Here is a 26,856-nt window from a genome sequence, read left to right on the forward strand (position 1 = left end):
TGTGCGCCGGATTTGGGCCCCGGAGGTGTCGCGCGGAGACGGCGTAGCCATGTTGCCGAGGACGGGTGAGGGGTGCTGCGGGGCGCTGGCGGCGCGGGGTGCGGCGGGATGGCCGCGGCCGGTGAGGGTCGGGGCAGGGCCACCGGGACTGGCAGAGCATGGGGCGGAATCACCGGAGGCGGGCGAGGGTGTCGGAGGGGATCTGGGCTGGGTTCGGTCGAGCCAGCGGCTCTCCCGGACCCGGGATCCCGAGAAAGCTGTCGGGAAAAACAAAGATAACAGGAGGACGAGGCGGGAGGGACACCTGCCGTGCACGTGGGGGAGCCCGTGGCCTGTAGGAGGTCACTCTCTAGTGGGAAAAGCGCTGGGTGAGTGCTCGCAGGATTGCCTGGCAGATAGTACCCCGTGCTCCTAGTACACAAGGTGTGCCGGGGTGTTTGACGTGCTGGAGCCGCAGCGGTGAGCAGCTTGCACACAGTCCATATACGGAGGGTGATCGATATGCTGGCATGGTAAGAGTGGCCTTTGGGGGAGCCTGCTCTGTGCCAGGACGGAGCTGGAGCTGGAGCTGGAGACTGAAGAGTGAATGAGACCCACGCTGACCCAACAGGGCCCACCGCCTGCTGGGGGAGCAAACAGACAATTACAGAATAGGGTTCAGGCATTTCACACGTTAGTAAATGTCACCTTTCATTATTCTAATTATTCCTCACGGTTTTTGGAACTTTCCAAAGGAAAGGCCCTGCCCTTTTATTTTGCAATGCCTGCTCCGCCTGCCGGTTAGCCCATGCTTTTTTAGGGGGAGTCAGGGTTGTGGGATTAATTGACTCCAGAGCAGGGGCCACAGTGTTATATTTCTGTGTAACTGTGTCCTGCACAGTGCTGGAGGTATTCCAAGCCCTCTGGGCTGTTAGTGAAAGTAGCTCATGTGGTAACTTTGTAGTAATTGTTTCTGTTTGAAGAAAAGCCCAAATGGTAGGGGTGCTCTTTCCATTCCTAAAGGAGAGCCATGTGCTTGAGACTGAGCACACAGTGAGGATTTCCCGGGGGAGGTCGAATCTAGGCTAGAGCTGAAGGGGAGCAGAGGAGGTCCAGGGCCTCAAGGGAGAGGTAGGCAGGTCAGGTATACTGGGGCCAGGGAAGAACAGTCCTTGAGCCACTTTTTGGATTCAGAGTGAGGAGTGACAGGAGATGAGGCCAACATGGTCATCTAATTATTAGGTCCACACTAATAAAGGGATTGTAGTCAGTACTCCAAAATAATCACTGGTTTATAGATTACTTAGTTTTAAGGCAAGCTTACCTGACTTATGACAAGAATAGAGGAATCGTAGTTACATCAAGACTGAGAGGACAGTTTCTCTCCATCAGCAGAACTCTAGGAGGGCCTGGTTACAAGGCGTGGGTTATATTTTTCTCCCCTACTGCTACAAGGTTAGTATAACTGGATTAAATATTAGGGCCATGTTTAATTTACTCTGAACTTTAATAATTTCTCCTGAGTATGTGGTGGCACGTGCCCGTAATCCTAGCTATTCAGGAGGCTGAGGCAGGAGGATCGCTTGAACCTGGGACGTGGAGTTTGCAGTGAGCCGAGATTGTGCCATTGCACTCCAGCCTTGGCAGCAAGAGCGAAACTCTGTCTCACACACACACACACACACACACACCACTTATCATTACATTTTTTGATGTGGAGACCGAAAGACCTCAATCTGGTCTGGCGTAGTTGTGAACTCTGGTGTAGGGGGCTGAGTGTGTGACGGGAGGGGGCTTTCCGCATGTGCTGTGGAATTCCTTTGTATGTTAATGAGTGGGAATCTTTTGTTCTAATAGGCATCTCCAAACAGGACATTCGTGAACACATTTGGGACTGCATGGAATCACAGAATTTAGCTGACTTTCCCCGACCTGTTCACCACAGGATTCCCAACTTTAAGGTACTGACGCATTCCTGGAGTATGTAAAAGGAAAACAAGATCTTCCTAAATGAGTAACACTGATAATAAAATCATTGTAGAGCTTCATGGTGGATCAGAATGCGGTGAGCAGTGAGTAGTGGTGTGAAATCAAAACCATTTGGCAAGGGCGTCCTTAGCATTTAGAGACGCCGTTTACCCTTCACCTGGGGCCTCTTACCTCTCTGAGCGAGGTGGTTCGGTTGTTTCTAGGTGAAGTGGTGTTGCTTGCTGTTTTCTGTTTGATACAAAGTAAAATACTTATCCTGGCTGGAAGCACGCTATTGCTGTGATGGCTTTTCACAAAATTGGCCCTGCTAAGAGCATTAGGGAGTGAAGGGTCCTGAAACGAAAGCCCAGATGCTAGCGCCTTCGGAAAGAAATGGATGCCTTGCCAGCCTAATGAGGCTGGGCCTGTTTCCCAGCTGATCAAAATATAAGACAACCAGAGATGGCTGTTCCTAACAGTGTTGACAGTAAAAAAAAACGTTACTTGAAAGAGGCAGTGCAACGGTTCATAATCTTTGCCATGCCTGTTTTCCAAGACAAAAAGAAAACGCTTTTCAAAAACGCTGTCTCCGGCCTGAAAGACTCAGCTGTTTGCTTTCTTCAGCCCATCTTGTCTGGATTGTTCTCTCCCCAAGCTTGGCTTCTCCACAGCAAGCTCCACCTTCTCTGGTCGTCAGCTGAGGTGGTTCCAAGACTGTCCTGTCCCTTTGAAAAACTGCTTTTTTTGTATGGTTTTTGTTGTTACTGTGTTTTGTTTTAATGCTTCTTACCCCAGAGAGAGAAACGTATCTTTACAAAGATGAAGGATGTAGAGAACATGTAGAAATCTTTAAGTGAATCAAACAAGAGAGAGGTGGGGCTTCCAGGTCCTGCTGTTGCTTGATTTTGCTGGCGGTTACACAGCTGTGTTCATTTCGTGAAAAATCCAATTTTGTACTCATCATTTGAATTCTTTTTGGAATGCATGTTTTATTTCAGTAAAAACTAAACTGGGGCTAGGCTACTTTTCTCAAATCCCTTTCTCCCCTGACTACTTCCTTAGATTTTCCTTTGGGTGACTGTTAGTGCCTGTCTGGGTGAGATTCTGGGTGGAGCTCCCTGGGTGGCGGTTGGCCTGAGGGCTGTTGTCTTCTAAGTAACAGGTGATTGCATTGAAAACAGGGAGCTTCTCATGCTGCCGAGCAACTCCTGCGCTTGCCAGCATTCAGAACGGCCAGGACCATAAAAGTAAATCCTGATGCTCCCCAGAAAAACGCTCGCTTCTTCGTTCTTGAAGTAAGTGCAGCTCTGTCTGTTTGCCTAACTAGGGGTCTTACCTGGCTTGCCAAAACATCAAAGACCTAGACGTTTTTGCCAGAACTCAGGAAGTTAAAGTGGACCCTGATAAACCACTAGAAGGCGTTCGGCTGCTGGCGCTGCAGGTAATTCCACTTCCGTGAGCGGAGCCGACCCCTGGCCACCGAGGGGGACGCCGTTTCCAGGTAGCTGGTCAGTGCATACGTCTGTCTTGTGTTTAGAAAGTCGGTGCTTCTGACTTCCTCCAGTACAGAAAGTGCCCTTGGTGGTGATTGTTCCAGAAATAGTTCAGAAGCATTCAGCTGTTTAGCATTTGGTCGATCAGGAGTCCTGAATGTTTCTAAATTCAGAGATAAAGGCTATTGAAAAAATGGCATCCGGGCATCGGCACAGGAGAGGGAATCCAGGCAGAACCTGTGGTATTCTAGAATTGAGGAGCTGGAGCTAAAATAGATGACACCACTTTGCCATTTGAAATGAGCATGCTAAGAAGCTTGCTGAACACACAGTCATTTGCTTCTGGATGACAGACGGTCACTTGTCATGTTCTGATACTATAAAGACCATGGTTAAGAACTGAGAGATTTCTTCTCAACACTGTTAAACTTTTTAAATTCAGGCATACTCTTAGAATAAATTGTTATTTTTTCACTTCCTGACCAAACAAAAAAATGATGGCATTGAAGCATTCTCAGTTTTGATGTGCTTCATCAGAAGAGGAAGATTACAACATATTTAGTTCTTTTTGCCACAGTCGTAATACTATAATTCTTTGAAACGTAAATCATGATTAAGAAGTCTGATGTGTCCTCAAAATATTTATATTAGAGGACTGTTTCTCAACTCAAAATATATAGGCCCCTTTTCAGGGAAAAAAAAATCCCCCAGGGTTGATTTAAATTAGTTTACTGTAATCTAATTTAATATGATAAACATAAAACTTGGTATAAGTTTTAATGCAGATAGCTTTTATGCAACTATAAAAGCAAAATAAGCATATACGTTAAAGGCAAACAAAACTATAAAATCAGTAACGTTCGAATGACCCCATTCATTTAATGTAATGTTGATGTGGCTTTGCTGAAGCTAATCACAGCTGGTAATGTGGGTTGTAGTGCTGGACGCCCCATGGCAGGATCGTTGTCGTTCTGCCTTACGTTGCGACTCGTTGTGTGCTGACTCCATTCTCCCACCCATGTTGTCAAGTCAAACTCCTGAGAAGCCCTGGTTAGAGGGCACTTTCCACACTGTGTGGTAAGGTGAATGGCAGGGTGTATTCTTACCAGGGCTGAGAGGAGGGTCCTGCCCTGGGTCTGAGCGCCTGTGGGAGGTCATTTTGTGTACTGATTGCGGTTCAGCCTGAAGAGAGACTTCCATGCAGACTCTTGCAGAAGCATAGCTTCTGTCAGCCTTATGTTCCCAGTTAATCATTTTAATACGGTGGAAGTGATAATGGCAGTAGCAAGGAAGGACAGCAGTCGGCAGTCACTCCTCTCGAGGCACAGTTCTCTCTAAATGTTTCCCTGTATTATTTTGCTTAGTTCTCCAGTAGTCCTATGGGAGTCATCTCTGCTCCTCTATGACACTTGAAACCAGAGGCCGAGAGGCTCCACCTCAGGTTACCGCACTTCAGTCTCGGTGCAGCCAGGATTCTGACGCAGCCATCTGATTCCAGAGCCAGTCCTTGCAGGTGTGAAGTTCAGGGTGCTCAGCTGTCAGCCCCTCAGAGCAAAAATAGAACCCTTCACCGTGTGGAGGTCAGCCTTAGCCAAGTCAGCCTTGGAGGGGAATGCAGCCCTGAGCTTTGCTCTGTCATTTATTCAGGCTGAATAAATAACTGAGGTATCTCCCGGGATGCATGCTGGACACAGGGATGGAGTGTGAAGACACCATCACACATATGATCCCTGCTTTCTGGTGCTTACAGGGTCCTCAGTGGTCTTTGGAAACTTTAAGGACTTAAGAATCAGCTGGGACACAGGTAAAAATCCACATCACTGAGCCCCAGCTGCATTTGGGCAGGCAGTGGTGACATGCACAGCTTCAGGCCACAGCTGAGGTGACAGGCACAGCTTCAGGCCACAGTTGAGGTGACAGGCACAGCCTCAGGCCACAGCTGAGGTGACAGGCACAGCCTCAGGCCACAGCTGAGGTGACAGCACAGCGGCCAGTGCCGGGAGCATGCACAGCTTCCCAGGCTCAACCCCAGACCTGTGAGTCAGTCTCTAGAGTGGCATCAGACGCTGTTGAATGAGTTCTCTGGGTGTGCTCCAAGCACTCAGGCTTGTGGACCACTGGCTTAGGTGACACTTGCTAGCCCTGGCCACACTGGTGTCACTCAAGGAGCTTTGAAGACTGTTGGCCGTGCCAGGTTTCAGTCAGCCTCTAGAGTGAGGTCTAGACCTCCGTAATTCTTAAAGCTTGCTGATGTTTCTAATGCACAGTAAAGGCTGAGATCCACTGAGAGGGGACGAGCAGGTTCTGGAAAAGAGGGAGTGATCCCCATCATGTGGCGCACAGGACCCCAACTCTGCCAATGAGGGGAGCTACACCTCCACCACTCAGAAAAGCAGCGAGGCAGTTACAGCTGCCTGTGTTGAAGTGCTTTGCTCTTGTGGTTGACAAGCTTTTGTTGAAATAGGCCACACAGGTGTTATAGGTCTTTTATTGGTCTTGAGTTATCATCTCCTGCTCAAAAACTAAAATATACTGTTCTTTACATGAAAGATGTCTCAGATCTTATGATTGCCTTGTGGCTTACCCTTGCATCATCTACAGAGACATCCCAGCCAGTGGTTTTCAAACTTCTGTGTGCATCAGAATCACTGGAAGGCTCATCAAAGCTCCCCCACCCCCAGAGGGGCTGATTCTTTTCCAACAGGTGCCAGGAGTGCTGATGCACCGGCCCGGGGCCTTCACTTTGAGAAGCCCTGTTCTAGAGGTTCTCACAATGGGCATGTAAGAACTGAGTAGAAGTAAAGGGCTGTTGGCATGTGTCGGTGTACTGATTGTCATGATTACTGATCTCTTTGACTGTGATGTACTGAACAGTCCCACTAGATAGAAGTCTTTGAGTAAGTAACGCAGTTATGCGGTGCAGTTTCTGATCACAACATTGTTGTCACTGCGTAGCGCTTGGTGCTGACAGCAGAGGGGTCACAGGAAAGTCGTGGTTGGGATTTTGTCAGAACTGACCTAAGTTTGGATTTCTGTTGTCTATTTTTACGTGTAACAATTTTGAATGGCAGGTGAAGTCAAATTAGCAAGTTTAGCAAACCCTCCCGCTCTTTATAGTAAGGAGGTGCCAAGTGGCGATTGTAAGAAAAATTCACCCCACACATTAGTTAATTAGGTTTTCAAATAAGTAATTTCCTTGGCACACACCAAAAAAAAACCCAAACAGATAATAGTAATTTGCATCTTTTCCTGAAGTCATAAAAACATATATAAGAAAGTCCTGTGGAAAAATTTAATTTTGTAATGTATTGATTGTCTTTTCTTTAAAAGAACAAAAAAACATTGTTGGTTCCAACACCACGACTGAGAACGGGATTGTTTAATAAGATCACACCGCCCCCTGGGGCAACTAAAGACATCTTGAGAAAATGTGCCACCTCTCAGGTAAGTGCTAGAAGCAACGTCCCCACCTGGGAGAGAGCTCTGCCCTGTGAAGCCTTCTGGCGAGTTAGGATAGCATAAAATAGCATCACACAGGTGGAATTAATTTTTAACAGAGCCAAAATAGCAGAGATATTAAAGTATTCAAGTATTCTGTGATTAATGGAGCCAAGTAGAAAAATGTGAGTAAATGGATTCTATTTCTGTAACTCTGTATTTTGCACGAAATTGGCAAATTGTGAATTCCTTATTGTGAGAGAAGGGAAGCCAAGTGCTCTGGTTCTCTGACGTGCCCCAGTGTTGACCTGCGGTGTTTAGTATCGTGGGGCTTTTTCCTTTTCCCAGTCTGTTCATCAGATGCCACCAGAGCAACTGGGAGACAGCGTGGAATTTCTAAAATGTGCTCCATTGGAAATTGCCTCACCAGTTCTAAATGAGTAATTGCTGACAATGTTTATTTAAGATTTTCTTGAATGCCTCACAATTTAGTAAAGCTGAGTGTGTAAATATCACATTAGCGTGCATTATAATAAAATTTGTCATGGATTTTCCAGTTAAGGAAGTCGAGTTTGGTGACTTTTTTAAGAATACTAAGGTAAACTCCAAGTCATCTACTGCCTAATCTACTGAGAATAAAAAAATAAGGCAATTCAAGATACCCTTTTTTATGGGATTTGCCACGTAAGCCTAATGTATAAAACTGGAATGTTTTATTGTTTACTTACTAGCACTCTGCTTATTCCAAAAATAGAATTTGATATGGCTTATAAAATATATATGATAAAGTAAAAATATATATATATATAGAGAGAGAGAGAGAGAGAGCGAGAGAGAGAGGGAAAGGAGCAAAGGAAAAATAAAGGTAGAAAAATGAGACAAAATCATGGGATGGTCAGCATTCACAAATGCAAACGGTCTGTTCCTTGCAGGTGGTCGATACCCACCCGCTGCGTCCCCTGTGAGATGAGGAGAACGCAAGGCTTCTTGCAGTGTAGGGTTTTCTGGACTAAGCCCCCTTCTGTGACTCTCGGGAGACCCCAAGCCTGCACTGACCCATGTGGAACTTGTCATAGCTCTCACTGGCAGGCAGGGCTGAATGCCACATCGAATGATCAGCTACTGCCAGATAATGGCTGGAAATGGCTTTTTCTTGAGATTTACATAAACCATGTTAGGAGAATCATGAACATATTCAGCTTCCCTGTTCTGTAAATGTAGGCTTGCATTAGTATAAAGTGATACACTTTGGGGATATTTTTTAGAAGCGAGTATATTGTACATAAAGATGGCAACCTTCAGGATGTCACAGTGAATACATGTGCCATACAGTGTTTACCGACCATGTCTTATGTGCTCAATGCATACATTTCATTATTGAAGTCCAACACTGGTCCGACAAGGCAGAGGGCAGTGTCCCTGTCTTACAGGTGAAGAAACTGAGGCTCAGAGAGCTCCAGCCTGCCGGGGTCCTGTGGCTCAGAGGCTCTGGAACCCAGTTCCCTGGGACCCCACCCCTGCATTCTCACCACTGTGCTCTTCTGCCTTAGGGGGATAAACGATTTGATAAATGTTATGGAATCAGCAGCCTATGAATTTGTGCTGTCAGTTCCCGTTGGCCACTTTTCTGGGAAAGAGACTGGGGGAGCTATGCCCGAAAGTGGTTTCTAGAGTGTGGCTTCCCCTGAAACGCCGCATCCCCAGTGCTGAGCATGCCTGCTTCGGTTTCGTCCAAGAGGTTGACTCAGACCCTGAATGCACTTTGATCATGAATTGTAAAATGGGGAAGCAGCTGGAGTTAAGTTTTCAAATCCATCTCTATTGCAGGGTGTGAGGAACTACAGCGTCCCCATAGGCTTGGATTCCAGAGTCCTTGTGGATTTAGTTGTGGTGGGATCCGTGGCCGTTTCTGAAAAAGGTAAGGTGAGCAAATGGGAACTCGGGTGTGACAGCTGTGCCTGAAGGTGGCTGCATGCCAGGCTCTCTGTGTTAGGCTGTTTGTCTTTAAAAAGTCGTTGACGATTTCTGCTTTCTGAATTCGCTTACCTTGTCCCGAAGCCACTGCATTTTTCAATAGTGAAGAATTGGCTCAGCCCACCCACTCCTGGCCCCAGCCCAACATGTGTACAGCATTTTCACTTTTCTTAGCAGGAAAAATAAAGTGAGATAACTCTCTCTTCAGATGGTGACACGTTTTCTCTCTGTTCTTAAGTGAGCTGGAGCTGGGACTGAATTTCTTTTCAGTATGTCAGTGAATAGTTGGTTTTGGAGGCACTCCAGCTAATGGAAAAACAGTATGTTCTAAGCTTTGCTTTTACTATGAAGCAGCAGACTCCTGAACAACGTGGTGTGTCCCTGAGACTTCTTCCAGGGCCTGTTGCTTTGCCGTGCTGCGTGTGAGGCAGGCTGCTCTCGGTCCACAAGGCCAGGGGGCCCTTGTCAAGAAAGCAGAGTCACTGCGCCACCCTCACTGTCTCTACCTGCAGGGTGCCCTCTTTTTCCAGCTGCCACTGGAGCTGATGTGGGTACGCTGTCCTTTATTCTTTGTTTTCAGTGCATTCCTAGTTCCCAGTGCTTCATCTGTGTGATCAGGGCTTGGGACTCAGGAGCGCACTGCTCTGGTGCACCTGCTGTGTGCCAGGCATGCCAGGCAGGCACTGAGTGGTCTCTGCTTTAGTGCACAGTGTGTGGGTGAGGCAGACACGAGCTGGACCAGGACAGGACATGACATTCTCAGTGCTGGACACAAGTCGGAACTCATGGGAGTGGGAGGAGGAGTCTGAGTAGGGACCTGCCAGCCGGGAGGGGACATGTCCTCAGTAGGGGCCTCAGGGCTGGCTCCTGCATGCTGGCCACTGCCCAGGCAGAGGGGGCTGAAGGGTCCTCAGGCAGCAGGCTCTTTACTAGGTTGCAGCCCTTTCTTAGCAGCCTTGAGGCCAGACGATGGGATTTGGGCTCTTGGCAGTGGGAAATCAGCAAAGGTCTCCTCTTTAAAAGGAGCATCAGGTTCAGGGATGTATACAGAAGGAATCAGTGTTTCCTAAGTGTCATCATTCAGATACCCCCCTGTTTAAAGTAGTAAAGTAGCCATGCATCTGCTTAGAAAATTCAACAGCACAGAGAGCTCTACCATGCATCTTCCCTGTTCCTTCCCCAGCTGCCCCATTAGGAGCTCCTAGTATGGATGTCGTACATGGTAGCATGCATGTGAGATACAGATATCTTTTTTAAAGTTCCGAGATACATGTGCAGGAAGTACAGGTTTGTTAAACGTGTTCCTTGGTGGTTTGCTGCACCCATCAACCCATCACCTAAGTATTAAGCCCAGCATGCATTAGCTGTTTTTCCTGATGTTCCTTCTTTCCCTGCCCCTGCCCTGACAGGCCCAGTATGTGTTGGTTTTCTCTTCCTGTGTTAGTTTGCTGAGGATGATGGCTTCCAGCTCCATCCATGTCCCTGCAAAGGACATGATCTCGTTCCTTTTTATGGCTGCATCATATTCCATGGTGTATATGTACCACAATTTCTGTATCCTGTCTATCATTGATGGGCATTCGGGTTGATTCCATGTCTTTGCTATTGTGAATAGTGCTGCAATAAACATACATGGTATGTGTCTTTATGGTAGAATGATTTATATTCCTTTGGGTCTATACCCAGTAATGGGATTGCTGGTTAAATGGTATTTCTGGTTCTAGGTGCTCTAGAAATCACCGCACTGTCTTCCATAATATTCGAATTAATTTACATTCCCACTAACAGTGTAAAAGCATTCCTACCTCTCCACAGCCTCCCCAGCATTGATTGTTTCTTGACTTTTTAATGATCGCCATTCTGACTGGCATGAGATGGTATCTCATTGTAGTTTTGGTTTGCATTTCTCTAATGATCAGTGATGTTAAGCCTTTTTTCATGTTTGTTGGGTATAAATGTCTTAGTTTAAGAAGTCTCTGTTCATGCCCTTTGCCCACTTCTTAATGGGGTTGTTTGGGTTTTTTTCTTGTAAATTTGTTTCAGTTTTTCATAGACTCTGGATATTAGACCTTTGTCAGACAGATAGGTTGCAAAAATTTCTCCCATTCTTTAGGTTGTCTGTTCACTCTGATAGTTTCTTTTGCTGAGACACAGATACCTTATAGCAGTTGTCCCCAACTTTTTGGCACCAGGGACTGGTTTCATGGAAGACAGTGTTTTCATGGACCAGGGAGGGGATGGTTTCAGGATAATTTAGGAAGATTACATTTGTTGTGTACTTTAGTTCTGTTATTCTTACATTGTAATACATAATGAAATGTTTGTACAATTCATAATATAGAGTCAGTGGGAGCCCTGAGCTTGTTTTCCTGCAATTAGATGGTCCCATCTCAGAGTGATGAGAGACAGTGACAGATCATCAGGCATTAGATTCTCATAGGAGCATGTGACCTAAATCCCTGGCACACACAGTTCATACAAGGGTTTGCACTCCTGTGAGAATCTAATGCCACGGCTGATGGAACAGGAGGCAGAGGGCAGACGGTAATGTGAGCGATGGGGAGCCGCTGTAAATACAGAGGAGGCTTCGCTCGCTCGCTCTGCACCTCGTGCTGTGCTGCCTGGGTCCTCACAGGCTGTGGACCGGAACTGGCCTGTGGCCTGGGATTTGGGAACCCCTGTCTTAAAGTGTGCATGTGTGTGTGTGTGTGTGTGTGTGTGTGTGTGTGTGTGTGTTTGAGATGGAGTTTTGCTCCTGTTACCCAGGCTGGAGTGCAGTGGCATGATTTCGGTTCACTGCAACCTCTGCCTCTTGGGTTCAAGCGATTCTTTTGCCTCGGCCTCCCACATAGCTAGGACTATAGGCATGTGCCACCACGCCCAGCTAATTTTTGTATTTTTAGTAGAAACGGGGTTTCACCATGTTGGCCACACTGGTCTCGAACTCCTGACCTCAAGTGATCCACCTGCCTCGGCCTTTCAAAGTGCTGGGATTACAGGCTTGAGCCACTGTGCCTGGCCTATAGTTTATAGGTATAGACTTATATACATCCCTTTTCTACATTCACAGAAGGCACAGTGCATACACAGAGCTCCATGCCTTGCTGGAGATGTGTCTCAGAGCCCATTCCCTGTCAGTGCAGCAGGCTGGCCTCCCCGTCCCCTGTGTTGAGCAGTGGCAAGGTGTTCTTATGTGACTGCACCTCAGTAACTGAGCCCACTCTGGCCGATGGATGCGTATGTTATGAGTTATTTCCAGATTTTGCTTTGGTCTTTTTCCTTGCAGATCATGCTAGAGTGAAGTATGTCCTGTGGGATCGTCTAGGTGTGCCTTTGAGGCTATCCATGGGCCAATTCCTCAGAGGGAAATTACTGAGCTGAAGGGTAGATTGTCAGCCTTGATGTTGCCAGCAGAAGGGCCGCTCACTTTCGGCCCCTCGGGGTGGTGCCCGGCCTCTTTCCCCGCTTCCTTGTTCCTAGCTGGAATGATCCAGCTTTGACTTTGAGCAGTCTGCTCGTGAGCAGTAAGTCATCTCCTTTGCCTTTGATTTGCACTTCATTAGGAGCCAGTCAAGCATTTCTCATGTTTGCTGCTTACCTGCCTGTTGTTTTCTGTGAACCGTTCATATACGTTGCTATTTTTCTGTTGAATTTTCTTTCCCTTGTTCCTTTGCATGCACAGTTGAAGGTTTTGAATTGTCAGACTGACATGATCAGATGCGAGTCTTAGACACAGCAGCAGCAATGCGGGCGCTCTGGGGGTGATGCTGGTGGTGGGACACACAGGCCTCAGTTTCAGGGGCGCCTCAGACTTCTGATAAGAGGAATTGTAGATTGTCTGTGGGGGCCAGAAGGCATTTGACGTTCCCTGTCTTCCTGCATTTTTGTCTCTGAATAGCTGATTTGGCTGGAGAGACTGTTAAACCTCGGTTTCATCTTAGCTACTCTTTTAGGCTCAGATAATCCTTTTGTTGTGCCACTAATGACAGATTTTCAAAGCGGCTTTCATACTGCTTCAGCCATCCCTCGGGAGCCGGTATCCAGTGGCTACTGTCGGTGATTTTTCAGAAGCAAGGCCGTGCCGTCTCACAGTCCTGACTTCAGAGTAGCGATTTTCCCTCCAAGCTAAGCTGATTAAACATATTTTCCTTTTAGTAGGAATTTGTTTTTAGTCTTTTTGAAAACTGTCCTTTTCATTGTTTTTAGATGTGAGTCTTGCTGACATAAAGCTTACGTATTTCCCTTTGTGACATGCTTAAAAGCGTCAGTGTTCACGTCGTTGTATTTTCACCTTCATACATTTGCCGTGTTGTTACTCCTGTTGAATGCCCCAAAGTCCATCTTCAGTGTGGGCTGCTTGTGGGCATTTCTATGGAAATTTCTATAGATTGGCCAGGGATATTGTTTCTCCTTCTGCTGGACCTGATGGAAAATCTACTTCTCAGTGATGCCCCGGACCACACAGTGATACAGATTCTTGGTTGTCTCTTAGGCTGGAGAATCGGGAAGGGAGAAGGCTACGCCGATCTGGAATATGCCATGATGGTGTCCATGGGTGCCGTCAGCAAGGAGACGCCAGTGGTCACCATCGTCCACGACTGCCAGGTGCTCCTTATGAGGGGGCTGAGCAGAGCCACTGCCACTCTGTTCTGAGGGAGGGGGTGGGGAAAAAGACCGTCTGCTACTGAACCTTGCACTGTCACGAGTGGTGTGGATCAACCGGGGCTGGACTTGCTAGTGGTGCACTGGCTAAGCCTTAGCCCCAGATTGGATTTGAGGGTGTTTCTCTAGCCAGCCTCACATTCCCACCAAGCAGTGTAGTGTGCATGACTGCAGAGGCACTCCCATCAGCCCCTTTATCCCGCAGAGGCGCTCCCCCGGCCCACTGTCCCGCAGAGGTACTCCCATCAGCTGCTTTATCCCGCAGAGATGCTCCCGCTGGCCCACTGTCCCGCAGAGGTGCTCCCATCAGCCCCTTTATCCCGCAGAGGTGCTCCCGTTGGCCCACTGTCCTGCAGAGGCGCTCCCGCTGGCCCACTGTCCCGCAGAGGTGCTCCCGCTGGCCCACTGTCGTGCAGAGGCGGTCCTATCAGCCCCTTTATCCCGCAGAGGCGCTCCCGCTGGCTCACTGTCCCGCAGAGGTGCTCCCGCTGGCTCACTGTCCCGCAGAGGTGCTCCCATCAGCCCCTTTATCCCGCAGAGGTGCTCCCGCTGGCCCACTGTCCTGCAGAGGTGCTCCCATCAGCCCCTTTATCCCGCAGAGGTGCTCCCGCTGGCCCACTGTCCCGCAGAGGTGCTCCCATCAGCCCCTTTATCCCGCAGAGGTGCTCCCGCTGGCCCACTGTCTCCCAGAGGTGCTCCCATCAGCCCCTTTATCCCGCAGAGGCGCTCCCGCTGGCCCACTGTCCCGCAGAGGTGCTCCCATCAGCCCCTTTATCCCGCAGAGGTGCTCCCGCTGGCCCACTGTCCCGCAGAGGTGCTCCCATCAGCCCCTTTATCCCACAGAGGTGCTCCCGCTGGCCCACTGTCCCGCAGAGGTGCTCCCATCAGCCCCTTTATCCTGCAGAGGCGCTCCCGCTGGCTCACTGTTCCGCACAGGTGCTCCCATCAGCCCCTTTATCCCGCAGACGTGCTCCCGCTGGCTCACTGTCCCGCAGAGGTGCTCCCGCTGGCTCACTGTCCCGCAGAGGTGCTCCCATCAGCTCCTTTATCCCGCAGAGGTGCTCCCATCAGCCCCTTTATCCCGCAGAGGTGCTCCCGCTGGCCCACTGTCCCGCAGAGGTGCTCCCATCAGCTCCTTTATCCCGCAGAGGTGCTCCCGCTGGCCCACTGTCCCGCAGAGGTGCTCCCATCAGCTCCTTTATCCCGCAGAGGTGCTCCCATCAGCCCCTTTATCCCGCAGAGGTGCTCCCGCTGGCCCACTGTCCCGCAGAGGTGCTCCCATCAGCCCCTTTATCCCGCAGAGGTGCTCCCGCTGGCCCACTGTCCCGCAGAGGTGCTCCCATCAGCCCCTTTATCCCACAGAGGTGCTCCCGCTGGCCCACTGTCCCGCAGAGGTGCTCCCATCAGCCCCTTTATCCTGCAGAGGCGCTCCCGCTGGCTCACTGTTCCGCACAGGTGCTCCCATCAGCCCCTTTATCCCGCAGACGTGCTCCCGCTGGCTCACTGTCCCGCAGAGGTGCTCCCGCTGGCTCACTGTCCCGCAGAGGTGCTCCCATCAGCTCCTTTATCCCGCAGAGGTGCTCCCATCAGCCCCTTTATCCCGCAGAGGTGCTCCCGCTGGCCCACTGTCCCGCAGAGGTGCTCCCATCAGCTCCTTTATCCCGCAGAGGTGCTCCCATCAGCCCCTTTATCCCGCAGAGGTGCTCCCGCTGGCCCACTGTCCCGCAGAGGTGCTCCCATCAGCCCCTTTATCCCGCAGACGTGCTCCCGCTGGCCCACTGTCCCACTGTCCCGCAGAGGTGCTCCCATCAGCCCCTTTATCCCGCAGAGGTGCTCCCGCTGGCCCACTGTCCCGCAGAGGTGCTCCCATCAGCCCCTTTATCCCGCAGAGGTGCTCCTGCTGGCCCACTGTCCCACAGAGGCGCTCCTGCTGGCCCACTGTCCCGCAGAGGCGCTCCCGCTGGCTCCTCTGTCCCGCAGAGGCGCTCCCGCTGGCCCACTGTCCCGCAGAGGTGCTCCCATCAGCCCCTTTATCCCGCAGAGGTGCTCCTGCTGGCCCACTGTCCGCAGAGGTGCTCCCATCAGCCCCTTTATCCCGCAGAGGTGCTCCCACTGGCCCACTGTCCCGCAGAGGCGCTCCCGCTGGCCCACTGTCCCGCAGAGGCGCTCCGCTGGCTCCTCTGTCCCACAGTGGCATTCCCAACAGCCTCTTTATCCCACCCCTGTTCCCCCAGGTTGTGGACATCCCTGAAGAGCTCCTTGAGGAGCACGACATCACTGTCGACTACATCCTCACTCCAACCAGAGTCATCGCCACAGGCTGTGAGCGCCCAAAGCCAATGGGAATCACCTGGTCCAAGGTGGGTCACGGCCATGGCCAGCTCTGGCCTGTAGCTTAGCGGCTCTTCCTTTTTTAAGTGTTTCTGTCTGGCACAGGAGCTGTTGGCAGTCCCAGCGTGGCTGTACATTACAATTACCCAAGATGCTTTTGAACAATTTGGCTCCTGAATAACAGTCTCCAGGCCCAGGCCGAAGAATCTGCTTACAGATCTCTGGGGTTCTAAAAAGCAGCTAGGTTTAAAATCTGCATCTGTTGATGGTAGAAATGGCCACATGGGCCAGGAGGGTGAATGCCTCGAAGCTTTATTTGCCACCTGGTTTTCATTTTTAACGTTGTTTTCTGCCATGCCAGTTGCAGCAAGCTCTGCCTGGCCATATCTCACTGGTCTTCTGTTTTTAAATCCAGATTCTTTTTTTACTGAAAGTCTGGATCTTCAAGCAGAACTAGCCTGAGCAGAAGGCAGTACCAGGCCTTTGGACGTTGATGCCTGTGTGGTTTTTATCTCCGGATGAGGTAGTGGCACATGTTGCAAATTAGTCTGCAGTAGGAACTTGACACCCTGCAAGCCAGCCTGTAGGTTTTGACACTCTGTCTCCTGGCAAGCAGCCAGAATTACCGAGAAGACCTTTGTGCTTCATGTGGACAAAACTATTGGTCAAATAAGCATACTTGTTAACGTCTCCCATTCTTTACACCCATATCATTCAGTGTTTGAGAGTATCCTTCCTTTGGGTGTGGAAAATCAACAACATCCACCTGTAAGGATGAATATCAAATACTTGCTGTGTTTGCCACAGCCCAGTGGGGCCTTTCCCTGCAGGTGTCCTGGGCAGGCACTGTTGGGGCCTCCCGGGGCATGCACTCCTTCTCAGTTGGCCCCAGATAAAAGCAGAGGGGAGCAGCCTTTGTGACCCAGAAGTGGATGGGCAGCTCTCCAAGTGCCCCTGGAGCACTGGGGAGAAGGTAGTCACTGCCCTCCCAGGAAATGTCTTTCTTAAAGCTTGGGTTCACCTGTGAAACTTGATCCACAGCTTCCTTCTAAGTGGAAGCCAGTGCACTAGCTGGAGCATGAGGGCGGCGACTCCTCAGAGCTGAGAACAGGGATGCTGGGAAGGTGGCACAGGGCAGTGGCCACAGTGAGGCTGCCGGCAGTCCCTCCAGGCCAGCCCTTCATGGAAGGGACCCATTGTAGCCATGTTACGGGGAGCCTGGACAGCCTCTCCCGGAAGAGAGAGAGGAACAGCCTGCTTCCATTCTAAAGACTTTAACAAGAGAAGTAGAAAGGTAGAACAAATGAAGTCGTCGGACTCGTTAGAGGAATATAGTCCTCTTACAGGAAAGCGTGCCAAACTCAGCCACAGTTTCCTCAAACAGGGTCAGCACTATGTGTGTGTGGTGGGGGGGGCATTGGGGGCTTCGCTGTTTGTCAAGACCCTCTTTCAGGAAAGTGGTCATTGTTTATGAGGCCTCAGCAAGAAACTCAAACTTCTATAAAGCCAGCTCTCATTCTGGGTCTTGTTCTCAGTTTTACCACCTGGTAATCCCTTTGCAGGGTCAGAGGAAATCAGTTACTTTCTCCAGCCCCCAGCATTTCTGTTTTACTCTTGCTAGCCATGCAGCCAAAGTGAGTCTTTATCAACATTTGTTGGTAGAAAAATAAATCCCTAAATTCCAGTAAGGATTTTGGATAAAGAAGGGCGGCAGTTCAGTGCTTGGTTGTAATATTGTTTCAAATGGACTTTTTGGCAAGTATTTGGTATACCTCTCATGATATTATAGTGATAATAGGTTTATAGGTCTTAGAATCCCAGAATTTGCCTCTTGGGTATCGTACTGGAATATCTGGGATACAAACACTTTAGATCTCTTGATGGAGGATGTGAGGGAATTGGAAACCATGCCTTTTCTTTACTCATTTTCAGTACACAAAGATAGTTCAGCAGCTGATTCCCTGGCCTGTGTTCTACCTTTCCGATAGTTGACATCCTGCCCCATCTTACAGACCAGTCTAACACGCACTGATTGTCTGAGTGCAGTTACTGTAACGACACATCTCCTTGATTCACCGTCGACATCAATGGGGGCTCTTCTCAGCCTGTGTCTCATGATTTTAAAGAAGGGAGACCAGGTGGCCAGTGAGTGTATTGCTGAGTTTAGCAGTCAAGAGTTTCCCACTTAGTAGCTCTATCTGTAACCTCCAGCACACCCTCAAAGCCCCCTCGTTTGTCCTTGAAATCGGACATGGTCAGCACTGACTCCTAGGGAGGGTGCCAGGCAGTGCATGTAAAATGCCCAGCATGATGCTTGGGAGCATGGCCACAGTCATCGTCATGGTCACAAACGTGAGGCAGGTTGTTAATCAAGTTGAGAAATCTTCCTGGACACCATGCGCGTTTCTTCTTTCTCTGTGCTGTTGGCAGATCCTTAGGACGGACCTTCTGGGTAGCTCACTGAGCCAAGCTGGGGTCCTGCACTTGTCTTCCTGTGGCCGTGGTTGTCACATGATGCCCTGGTATGCCCTTTCTACCTCTTGGTGGAGGACAAGGAGGGAGGCACTGACCTGGCTCTCCAGCCCTGTGGCTGCTGCATACCGCCTGTGACCGTGTAGGTGCTTTGCAGAGACCACCCCCACCCCACGAGCAGCCATTGTTCTTCCTCCTCCATCTTCTCTTCAGCAAAGGAAGCCTGGTATGGTTGGGTAAAGGGCTGAAGGTGCATTCCAGTTCTCTGCACCCTCATCAGAAACTTTCTGTCAGGAAGAGAGAGGCACAGAGACATTCCACAGAAGGTGCTGCTTTTAATCCTCCTTTCTAGAAGGTACATTGTCTCCTCTGTCCTCGAGGGCCCTTCTGTCTCTGGGGGTGATCCTCTCACCCACAGACCCAGGAAACTCAAGGTGACTTGGCCACAAGATGCACAGCCACTGCTGTCCCATCCACTGGTCACTGTACTCTGAAAACCCAGGACTCCCTGAGCCTCCAGCTACAAGGATCTGTGCCAGGCTGGAAATGATACCAGCGACCTGGACCTGAAGCTGGAACATGGTCCTGAACCTCTGGGCAGTTTGTCCAGCTCAGGTGCTCTTCTGATCTCCTGGAGACAGTCATGCAACATCCCTCCCTGTGACAGCTGTGTGTCAGGTGATCTGCAGTGGACTGAGAGCCATTTGGCTGCCTTTGCTCTGTGCAGTAGCAAACCAAAAATGGCTGAAGTCCCTGACCCGTTAGTGTCGAGCAGCCCTGGCCGCCGACCAGTCTGCCCGTGCAGGGAGTGAAACGCAGAGGCCCAGCCAGTTCGCAGGGCTGAGTGGTGTCCTGTGAGTTACTTGACAACAGAAGAACAGAACTTCCTGTTGAGACCTGTGGCCGCCTGCTGGACCCAAGTGAGCACCTGGACAGCACCAGCAGGTGGAGCCTCTGTGGGGAGATGGGGGTGCTGCGGCTGCCGCATCGAAGCTCCACGCCCTCCAAGCTGCACCTGGCCAGGGAGATCCGCCACACCACTGTAGTGTTTCCGGAGAGCTGGCCTGAGGCGGGGCATGGGGACGATGTGTGTTAAGAATGCCTTGGAGGTGGAGAGGAACAGTAGGACTTTGCTACGCACTCCAGAGCCTCAGCTGCACCGAAGGCGAGGCCAGCCTGCCTGGGAGACCGAGGGCTCGGGAGGAGCAACGCGGGGGTGCACAAGCCTGTGGTCCCCATCACCACAGCCACAAACCAGAGGAGCTTTTGGCCTTTGCCCAGTAGGACTGTCAGTCACAGACATCTTCTCCCCCGTCCTGTGTTCCTCATGGGAACTCCCATCAGCACATGGCTGATAACCACGGGGGTGGCCAGGATACCACAGACCAAGGTCTGCACGCCTGACTTTCTCAGGTCAACTCCTGGCTCCTTAATGAAGGAAACTGGATTCTCCTAGGGCCAGTCTCGTGTTTATACTCCAGGAAACAATTTGGTGCTTTCAAAGCTTGGCCCATTTTTTCCCCACATAGCCTTCTGGGGAGGGTGGTCCTCAGATGGCCACAGTAGGCTGCATGATCTATAGACACCTCAAGAAAAAGGATTTGGGAACAGGCCCAAAATGCTCTGTGAGCAGCAGTCCTGGGACAGCAAAGCACAATTTCAGATCCCATTAAAAAAAAAAATGTTCTCTGGAAATAGTGTAGCTAACTGTGAACCAACCCCTACTCACAACTGGGCCAGTAAGTTAGAGTGCTGAGAGAGGCTTTCATTGAAAAAGAGTTACTATATTTGGCCCGATAATTTACCTTCTAGGAATCAGTCCTAAAGAAATACGTAGAAATTCAGATAAAGATTTACCGAATTTCTATAGAAGACATGCAGTGCCTTAAAATGGAGGTGGGGGAGCCTATTTAAGTGCATACAGCCTTTTAAAGAATATTGGGTGGCATGAGAAAATGCGTGTGGTATAAAGTAGAAAAGGCACAATGTGACATTATACATGCTGGATATGGAAGTTCATATTCTGCTCAGTATGTTAAAAGGCAGAGAGAAAAGATGGGAGCAAATATAGCAGAATATTAACAGTGGTTATCTCTGGGAGATAGGATTTCAAATGTTTCCACTTTTTTCCCACAACAAGCATATACTAATTTTATAATCAACAATATTTAGGAAAATCAATAGTAAATTTGTCAAGCATCTTCCAAGGTAGACATTGTGTCTGGGTGCATTTGAATCCAGCCACACAGTAGTAAGGTAGGTATCTCTGTTCCAGTGTGCTCAATTAGTAGAAACGAGATTTCAGAAACCAAAATAGTTAAATACGCGCCAGTTCTTAAAACTCACACACACGTGTGTGTAGGTAACACTGGAATCGCCATCATGGAAAGCCCAGGGATGTGTGTGTGACGTGAACCACACGGCCGCTCTTCTCCAAGGGCTGACATCCCAAGTGTGGAAGTGAGACAGCTGCTGGTCCCACTCAGGACTCTGGAGCAGGTAGAGGGAGGCATGCCACTCCCAGGGACCTTTTAGTGACAGCCGGGCAGAAGCCACGGCGTGCAGATGGAGCTGGCATTTCACAACATCAGTTTTAAGGTGATCCTGTATGCCAGAAAACAGAAATGTTTTTACTAAATAGTAACTTCCATACAAGTGGTACCATCCCTTCCCAGTGTTGGGGCACAGTTGAGTGCAGTGCTGCCTGTGCTCGGGCCCCTTCCCTCGCTGGGAGATCCAGGCCTTGCCCCTGCTGTCCCTCAGCAGTCCCAGGAGAAGCATGATTGTCAAGAGGTGACCCTATTGAGCCTTTTTTTTTTATATACCGACTGACACCTTTGATCAGCTGTGTGCAAAAGGGTTTCCATGAGCTGCGTCTAAGAGACTTTGCCCTTAGAGATCGAGCAGAGGCTTTGGGGCCTTTTGGGGCCTGCCTGGCGTTTATATTTATGGAAGGCAGCACAGTCCCTCGGCCTTGCCTGTGCTCTCCTGAGCATGCCTGCTCTGTATGGTTATTTCACTGTGACCATTTGGAAGTATCTTAAAGCATTTTCATCAGTGAACAGTCAAATTTAGTCTCAGGCAAGAGAACTCTTTATTTGTGGTGGTTGAACTTAGTATTAGAAATACTTGTGATGTGTGCTCATCTTTGCCAGCATGGCTCATGCCTATAATCCCAGCACTTTGGGAGACCACGGTGGGAGGATCACGTGAGGCCAGGAGTTCAAGACCAGTCTGATAAACATAGCAAGACCCCGTCTCTACTGAAAATATGGAACTTAGCTGGGTGTGGTGGTGAGTGCCTACATGTAATGTCAGCTACTTGGGAGGTGAAGGCAGAAGGATTGCTTGGAGCTGGGTATTCAAGGCTGCAATGAACTATGAATTGTGCTCCACCCTGGGTGACACAGTAAGACCCTATCTCTTTTTTTGGAGACAGAGTCTGATTCCATCACCAAGTGCCAGGCTGGAGTGCAGTGGCATGACCTCGGCTCACTGCAACCTCCGCCTCCCAGGTTCAAGCAATTCTCCTGCCTCAGCCTGCTGAGTAGCTGGGACTACAGGTGCGCGCCACCACGACCAGCTAATTTTTTTGTATTTTTAGTAGAGACGGGGTCTCACCATGTTGGCCAGGATGGTCTCGATCCCTTGACCTCATGATCCGCCCGCCTCGGCCTCCCAAAGTGCTGGGATTACAGGCGTGAGCCACCGTGCCCAGCCCGACCCTGTCTCTTAAAGGAAAAAACAAAAAGCCGGAGGGGATTCAAAGATCATCCTTCCAGGTTCCTTATCTTCAGGTCAAGTAATGCAAGAGTCAGACAAGCAGTTTATCCAAAATGGTAAAAGCAGCATGTAGTTGCCTTAAGATTGGAGCTCAAGTTTCTCCTTCTTGAGCAGATTTCCGACTTTCAATCAGAAATCTTGAAAGGCAGATTTCAGATTCATATTTGAATATGAAGGGACACGTTTTTTAACTTAAAGTTGATTTTTTTTAGAATAGGATTAGTTATAGAAAGGCAAAACTGTTTCCTCACTTTTGATTAAGAAGCAAAATGTTTCACTTCACGTGGCAAATTGACAAAATATAACAACTGTTCCTCATTGCCAGCCAGGAAACACAGTAGCAGTGCCGTGGACTCATGTGACCATGGCTGTCCAGCCACCCGGTGGCACATAGGAGGCTTTCTGTCAGCTGTGGCAGGGACTGGGCTGGCCGTCCAACAGACTGCAGACATGGCCAGCAGCTGGCAGAGTGGTAAAGCTGCTCCACAGCCATGAAGATGGTTTCATTAGAGCTTGTGGAGGAGGGAGCCGATGCGAAGCCTGGTCATCCTTTACCCAAAACACTGCTGATGAATAGAGCGATTTTACTTCAATGGAACACGCTTCACATTTCCATTCTAAAGACCTGCCTGTGGATGCCAGGGTGTCAGTGCCGTGGCTGTCCACTTAGCTCAGCATGTGTGGTTAAAATGTTTCATTATTCTCCAGCGGATTGTACACTTGCCGGCAGAATACAAGAGCTCTCTGCGATGCACATGGAAGGACATATTTGTTTTCCCACGGCATGCTTCAAAACAGATTTCTGCTGCAAAACCCCAAGTGTGAAGCCTCTACCAAGAATGAGGTGCTACAGGACACAGATGGGAGGGGAGGTAACTCAGGGGGCAGGTGACGGGGCTGGGGCAGCTCCTGATGGACCCCGTCAGAAGAGCAGTGTTTACCTGGAGGGTGCAGCCTGCCCCCAAACCCCTACCCCTCACTGTGCCCCTTATCTCACCCCCACCCCATGGGATGCCCTCACCTCAGGGATCTTGGCGCTGTACTCAGAGCCAAGTAGCTGTTAGTTCTTCCAGATAAATGCATAGCCACACTTTTTCTCTCATTGTAATTGCAGCTTTAAATTTTATCATCTGTTCTCAATACTAAATCTGGTAATTTAAAAAATCCTTCAAAATCAAATGATGACCAGTTTATTTTCAAATGTATCAAAAGAACACAAAAGTCGGAAGTTTCTGAGAAGGTGGAATAGAGGGGAGGAAAGAGGTGGGGTTGGTTGGACTCAGGTCGTCTTTGGGATTCCTTGGGCCCCAGAGCTTGTGCGCTACTGCTCCTTGAGTTGAATCAGGATGGCGGAGGGCCCAGTGGAAGAGAAATGCCTCTGGATGAGGAAGGCACATTGTTGCTATGCTCATGGCATAGACGTACGCTGTTCTCCTTTGTGTCTAAACAGTGGGAAATGTGGGAGCAAGTCTTTCTTTGTGGAGCCTTTCTATGACAGCTAAGAGTCTGTTTGCCATTCAAGACCAAAACGAGGCCATGGGCCTGCCACCTGCCAAGGCTTCTGATGTGGCAGTGCCAGGGAGCACAGCAGCATCCCGCCACAGAAGACTCTCACCAAAGCAAAGGCTTTAACAGGAAGGGGAGGTTACTTTCCACCCAGCACTGGGGACAGAGCCAGGTATGAGATTGCAGAGGACTGAGAGCCTTTAGGTTTGCAGGAACGCGCTTGGCTGCTCTTAGTATTGATGCTTAACTTGGGGCCTCTACACCTCTTGTAGTTTGGAGGCACATGAATGGTCTTTATCGACCCTGGGAAATTGTACAGAAAATTGTGGGTGAGTCATTCTTGGGAGGGAACCCCAGCTCCTCGCAAAGGTTCCTCTCTCACCCTGCCAAGGATAAGAACCATTGCTCTAAATTGCATGTTATTCTGAATGTAATGAGAACATTGATACTAGCTGGACGATTTAGTCTTGTAGAACGGTTTGCAGTTCTCTAACTCCTGCTGCCCCATACTGGGACATACTCACCTCTGTTGGAGGCCTGCAGGTGACCACAGCTCGCCTCTTGGTGACCATGCTCATGTGGAAGCTTGGTGTCCAAAAGAAAGATAAAAGCATCTCTAAAGAATGAGAATTGTCCAAAAGGACTACACAGTGTCTTTTTCTTTTCTGCACAGGGCATGGTCGTCCAGGTGTCACCCAACTTGTCCTGACCCGTAGGCAGCTCCCAGTGCAAACTGTCCCACCAGGACAAAGCCTTCAGGTCTTCATGGTTTAGGCTGCATCCAGCCAGTTCCAGTCTGTTCCAAGGAGCCCGCCGCAGTAGTTGATTGATTAGAAAAATCTAGATAAAGTCAGCGATGTCCTTTGTCTACAAGTCCCATACAACTGAGACTTAAGCTTTGCATCGTATTGCTGATTTCATAGCTGGATGACCCATCACTGGGAAGTGTTTCCAAAGCTATGTTTCAGATTTGCCTTGTTTCTGCATTTTTGGCTCTGCACTGAAGGGGTTGACCCTTAAGCCATGTTCTTTCAGTGGAGAGGAGACCTTTGTAGCCCTCTTAAAGTCCTCATCCCACCCAAAGGCACAGGTAAGGGGCAGATATGGAGGCAGTCCGTATTATTCCGGGGGAGGGGGCCATTAGGGGAGTTGCCTTTTGTGGCCCTGTAATCCCCATAATAGCAACCTTAGGCACCTCTTCTGGGTAGGAGGCTTGAGCAGAGAGCCTCAGCTTCACTTTTCTGCTTCTGGGCCTGGAGAAAAATGGAGGCCCAATCCTGCAACCTCCATAGCACGTGGGCAAATGCTCTGGAGAGCCCCCATGAGTGCTGATTTTCCTTAAGCCGGGGGTGGGGGTGTGGGCAGAGCTACAGACTGGTTGGCATGGTCTGTGAGACAGCGGGTGGGATGGTGAGAGTCCCAGGTCCCTGGGGCTGAGTTAGACCATTCTGCATAGCTCATGTGTGCAGCACAGTCGGCAGTCAGAGGTACGGATGTGTGTGGCAGGTGCCCCTGTGATTCTGTCCCTGAGAACACCTGCAACTGCTTTACTTTTCAGATCAGCTGGGAGATGATGGAGAAAATCCCAATACTGAGGAGGCTCCATGCCCGAGAGCAGCAGGCTGGGAAGGATGTCACCCTCCAGGGTGAGCACCGGCATCCTCCGGAACCAGGCTGGCAGCAGACGTTGCCTCCGAGTGCTGGCAGAAGGCCCCAGGACACACCCGGGCCAGAAGCCAATTCCATGGAGGCAGCCTGTGGCTCCCCACGAGGGGAGGGTGCCCCGCTTGCAGCCGATGTTTATGTTGGGAACCTCCCCCGGGACGCCCGCGTGAGTGATCTGAAGAGAGCCCTGCGGGAACTCGGTTCCATGCCCCTGCAGCTCACGTGGGAGGGCCGGCGGCACAGGGCCTTCCTCCGTTACCAGAACTCAGCCGCAGCCCAGCAGGCTGTCTCCTGCTTGCAGGGCCTGTGCCTGGGCACTGACACCTTGAGGGTGGCGCTGGCCAGGCAGCAGAGGGACAAGTGACCTCATGGAAAGCCACGGAGCCCACTGCAGGTTCGCCATCCCCATCACCTGCCGCTCCTGTTCCTGTGGCACTCAAGAGGCCTGTGTGGTGAGACGTGACGGAGCCTCTGTGTGGGCTGCTCGGGTCTCAGTGAATTCCCAGGACCTCCTGTGAGTGGGAAAGCTAGCCCGCAGTGCATCTCACAGCGCGCAGGAGGCTGCAGCCCCCTGTTCGTGCAGACCTTGAGCCAGTTTGTATTTCTCTGGAGGGACAGAGCAGACGGGCCAGGGACTGAGTGAGCAGCGAAGCAGGTGTGGGAAGTGTGAAGGTGATCTTGGGTTTGCAGGGTGGCCTCAACAGAAGATGGACAAAGGAGCCTGCTTCCTAGGGGCCATGGCAGGGACCTCATGCTGGCACAGAAGGGTTCCCCTGGGCTCCAGCCTCCTGAGCAGGCGGCACTGCAGGGAGCACTCCATTCACATCGCAGGAGCCCAAGGAGCTCCGCCCCTGGGTAAAAAGCACTTGCTGCAGCTCAGCTCTGTTCTCAGGCCACACTTGGGGAGCCAACCTCCCCTGGTCGCCTCCCCAGCCACGCTCCTCCCTCTGTGGACACACACGCCAGGCCCTCAGCCAGCTGCCTGCACGGGAGCAGCTTTGTGCTGTGGAGAGACTGGCTCTGGGAGGACAGGTTTCATCCCAGCCTACATCACATTTACCCAGTGCCTTATGTTTTCTGGGTTTTGTTCCTCCAGTTCTGTTTCTGAAACACCAGCCGGAGTTTGGCTGAACGGTCCTTTCTCAACAGAAGGCTTTTTGCAGTTGATCCTGGGCAACAAGTCAAAATAAGCATTTAAGTGGAGATTTTTTTTAAATGTATATGCTTTGGAAATTGAGTTTTTAGCCAGAGGGTTTTACTGAATGTTATTTTAAGCAACTTATTATGCCTCAAGAGGGCAGCCCTTGCGTGCAATAAAAGAAACTGTTCTCAGTACACTTGGTCTTCTAATTGAAAGGGCATTTTAAGGGCATTTTCTCATTGGTTTTACCATGAAAATCCTGTGGATACTTTGGAAAGAAGATGCAGCCTTAGATTTGCTCATTAAATACCGGTTTCCTTTCCAGTTGTCATGAATAAAGTGAGGGAGTAGCAGCATCTGACAGTGCCACCCTGGGCCTGCTGTGCCCTTGGCCTCGCCCCTGCCCGCACGGCTGGTCACGTTTGTCACTGGGCATTTGGCTCA

General features: G+C 50.1%; 1 protein-coding gene across 5 annotated transcripts; it reads left to right on the forward strand.

Annotated features, from left to right (window-relative positions):
* On the forward strand, positions 1-26,606 carry MTHFSD (methenyltetrahydrofolate synthetase domain containing). 5 transcript variants are annotated; one of them, XM_012466089.2, is made up of 8 exons: positions 1-65; positions 1,837-1,940; positions 3,275-3,388; positions 6,771-6,884; positions 8,706-8,796; positions 13,345-13,457; positions 15,749-15,874; positions 25,165-26,606. In XM_012466089.2, exons 1-8 carry the CDS (start codon positions 50-52, stop codon positions 25,633-25,635), a joined length of 1,149 nt encoding a protein of 382 aa, XP_012321512.1. In that variant the 5' UTR covers positions 1-49; the 3' UTR covers positions 25,636-26,606. The 5 variants fall into 5 exon arrangements, with proteins under 5 accessions (XP_012321512.1, XP_012321513.1, XP_012321511.1 ...); XM_012466090.2 differs by lacking the exon at positions 1-65 and adding an exon at positions 91-121; XM_012466088.2 differs by lacking the exons at positions 1-65; positions 3,275-3,388 and adding an exon at positions 3,129-3,242 and having other exon boundaries at positions 286-1,940.
* Positions 26,607-26,856: the final 250 nt, after the last annotated feature.

This window comes from Aotus nancymaae, unplaced genomic scaffold, assembly GCF_030222135.1.
Source record: "Aotus nancymaae isolate 86718 unplaced genomic scaffold, 86718_ANA_hifiasm-v0.15.2.pri h1tg000095l, whole genome shotgun sequence".
NCBI classification, from domain to species: domain Eukaryota; kingdom Metazoa; phylum Chordata; class Mammalia; order Primates; family Aotidae; genus Aotus; species Aotus nancymaae.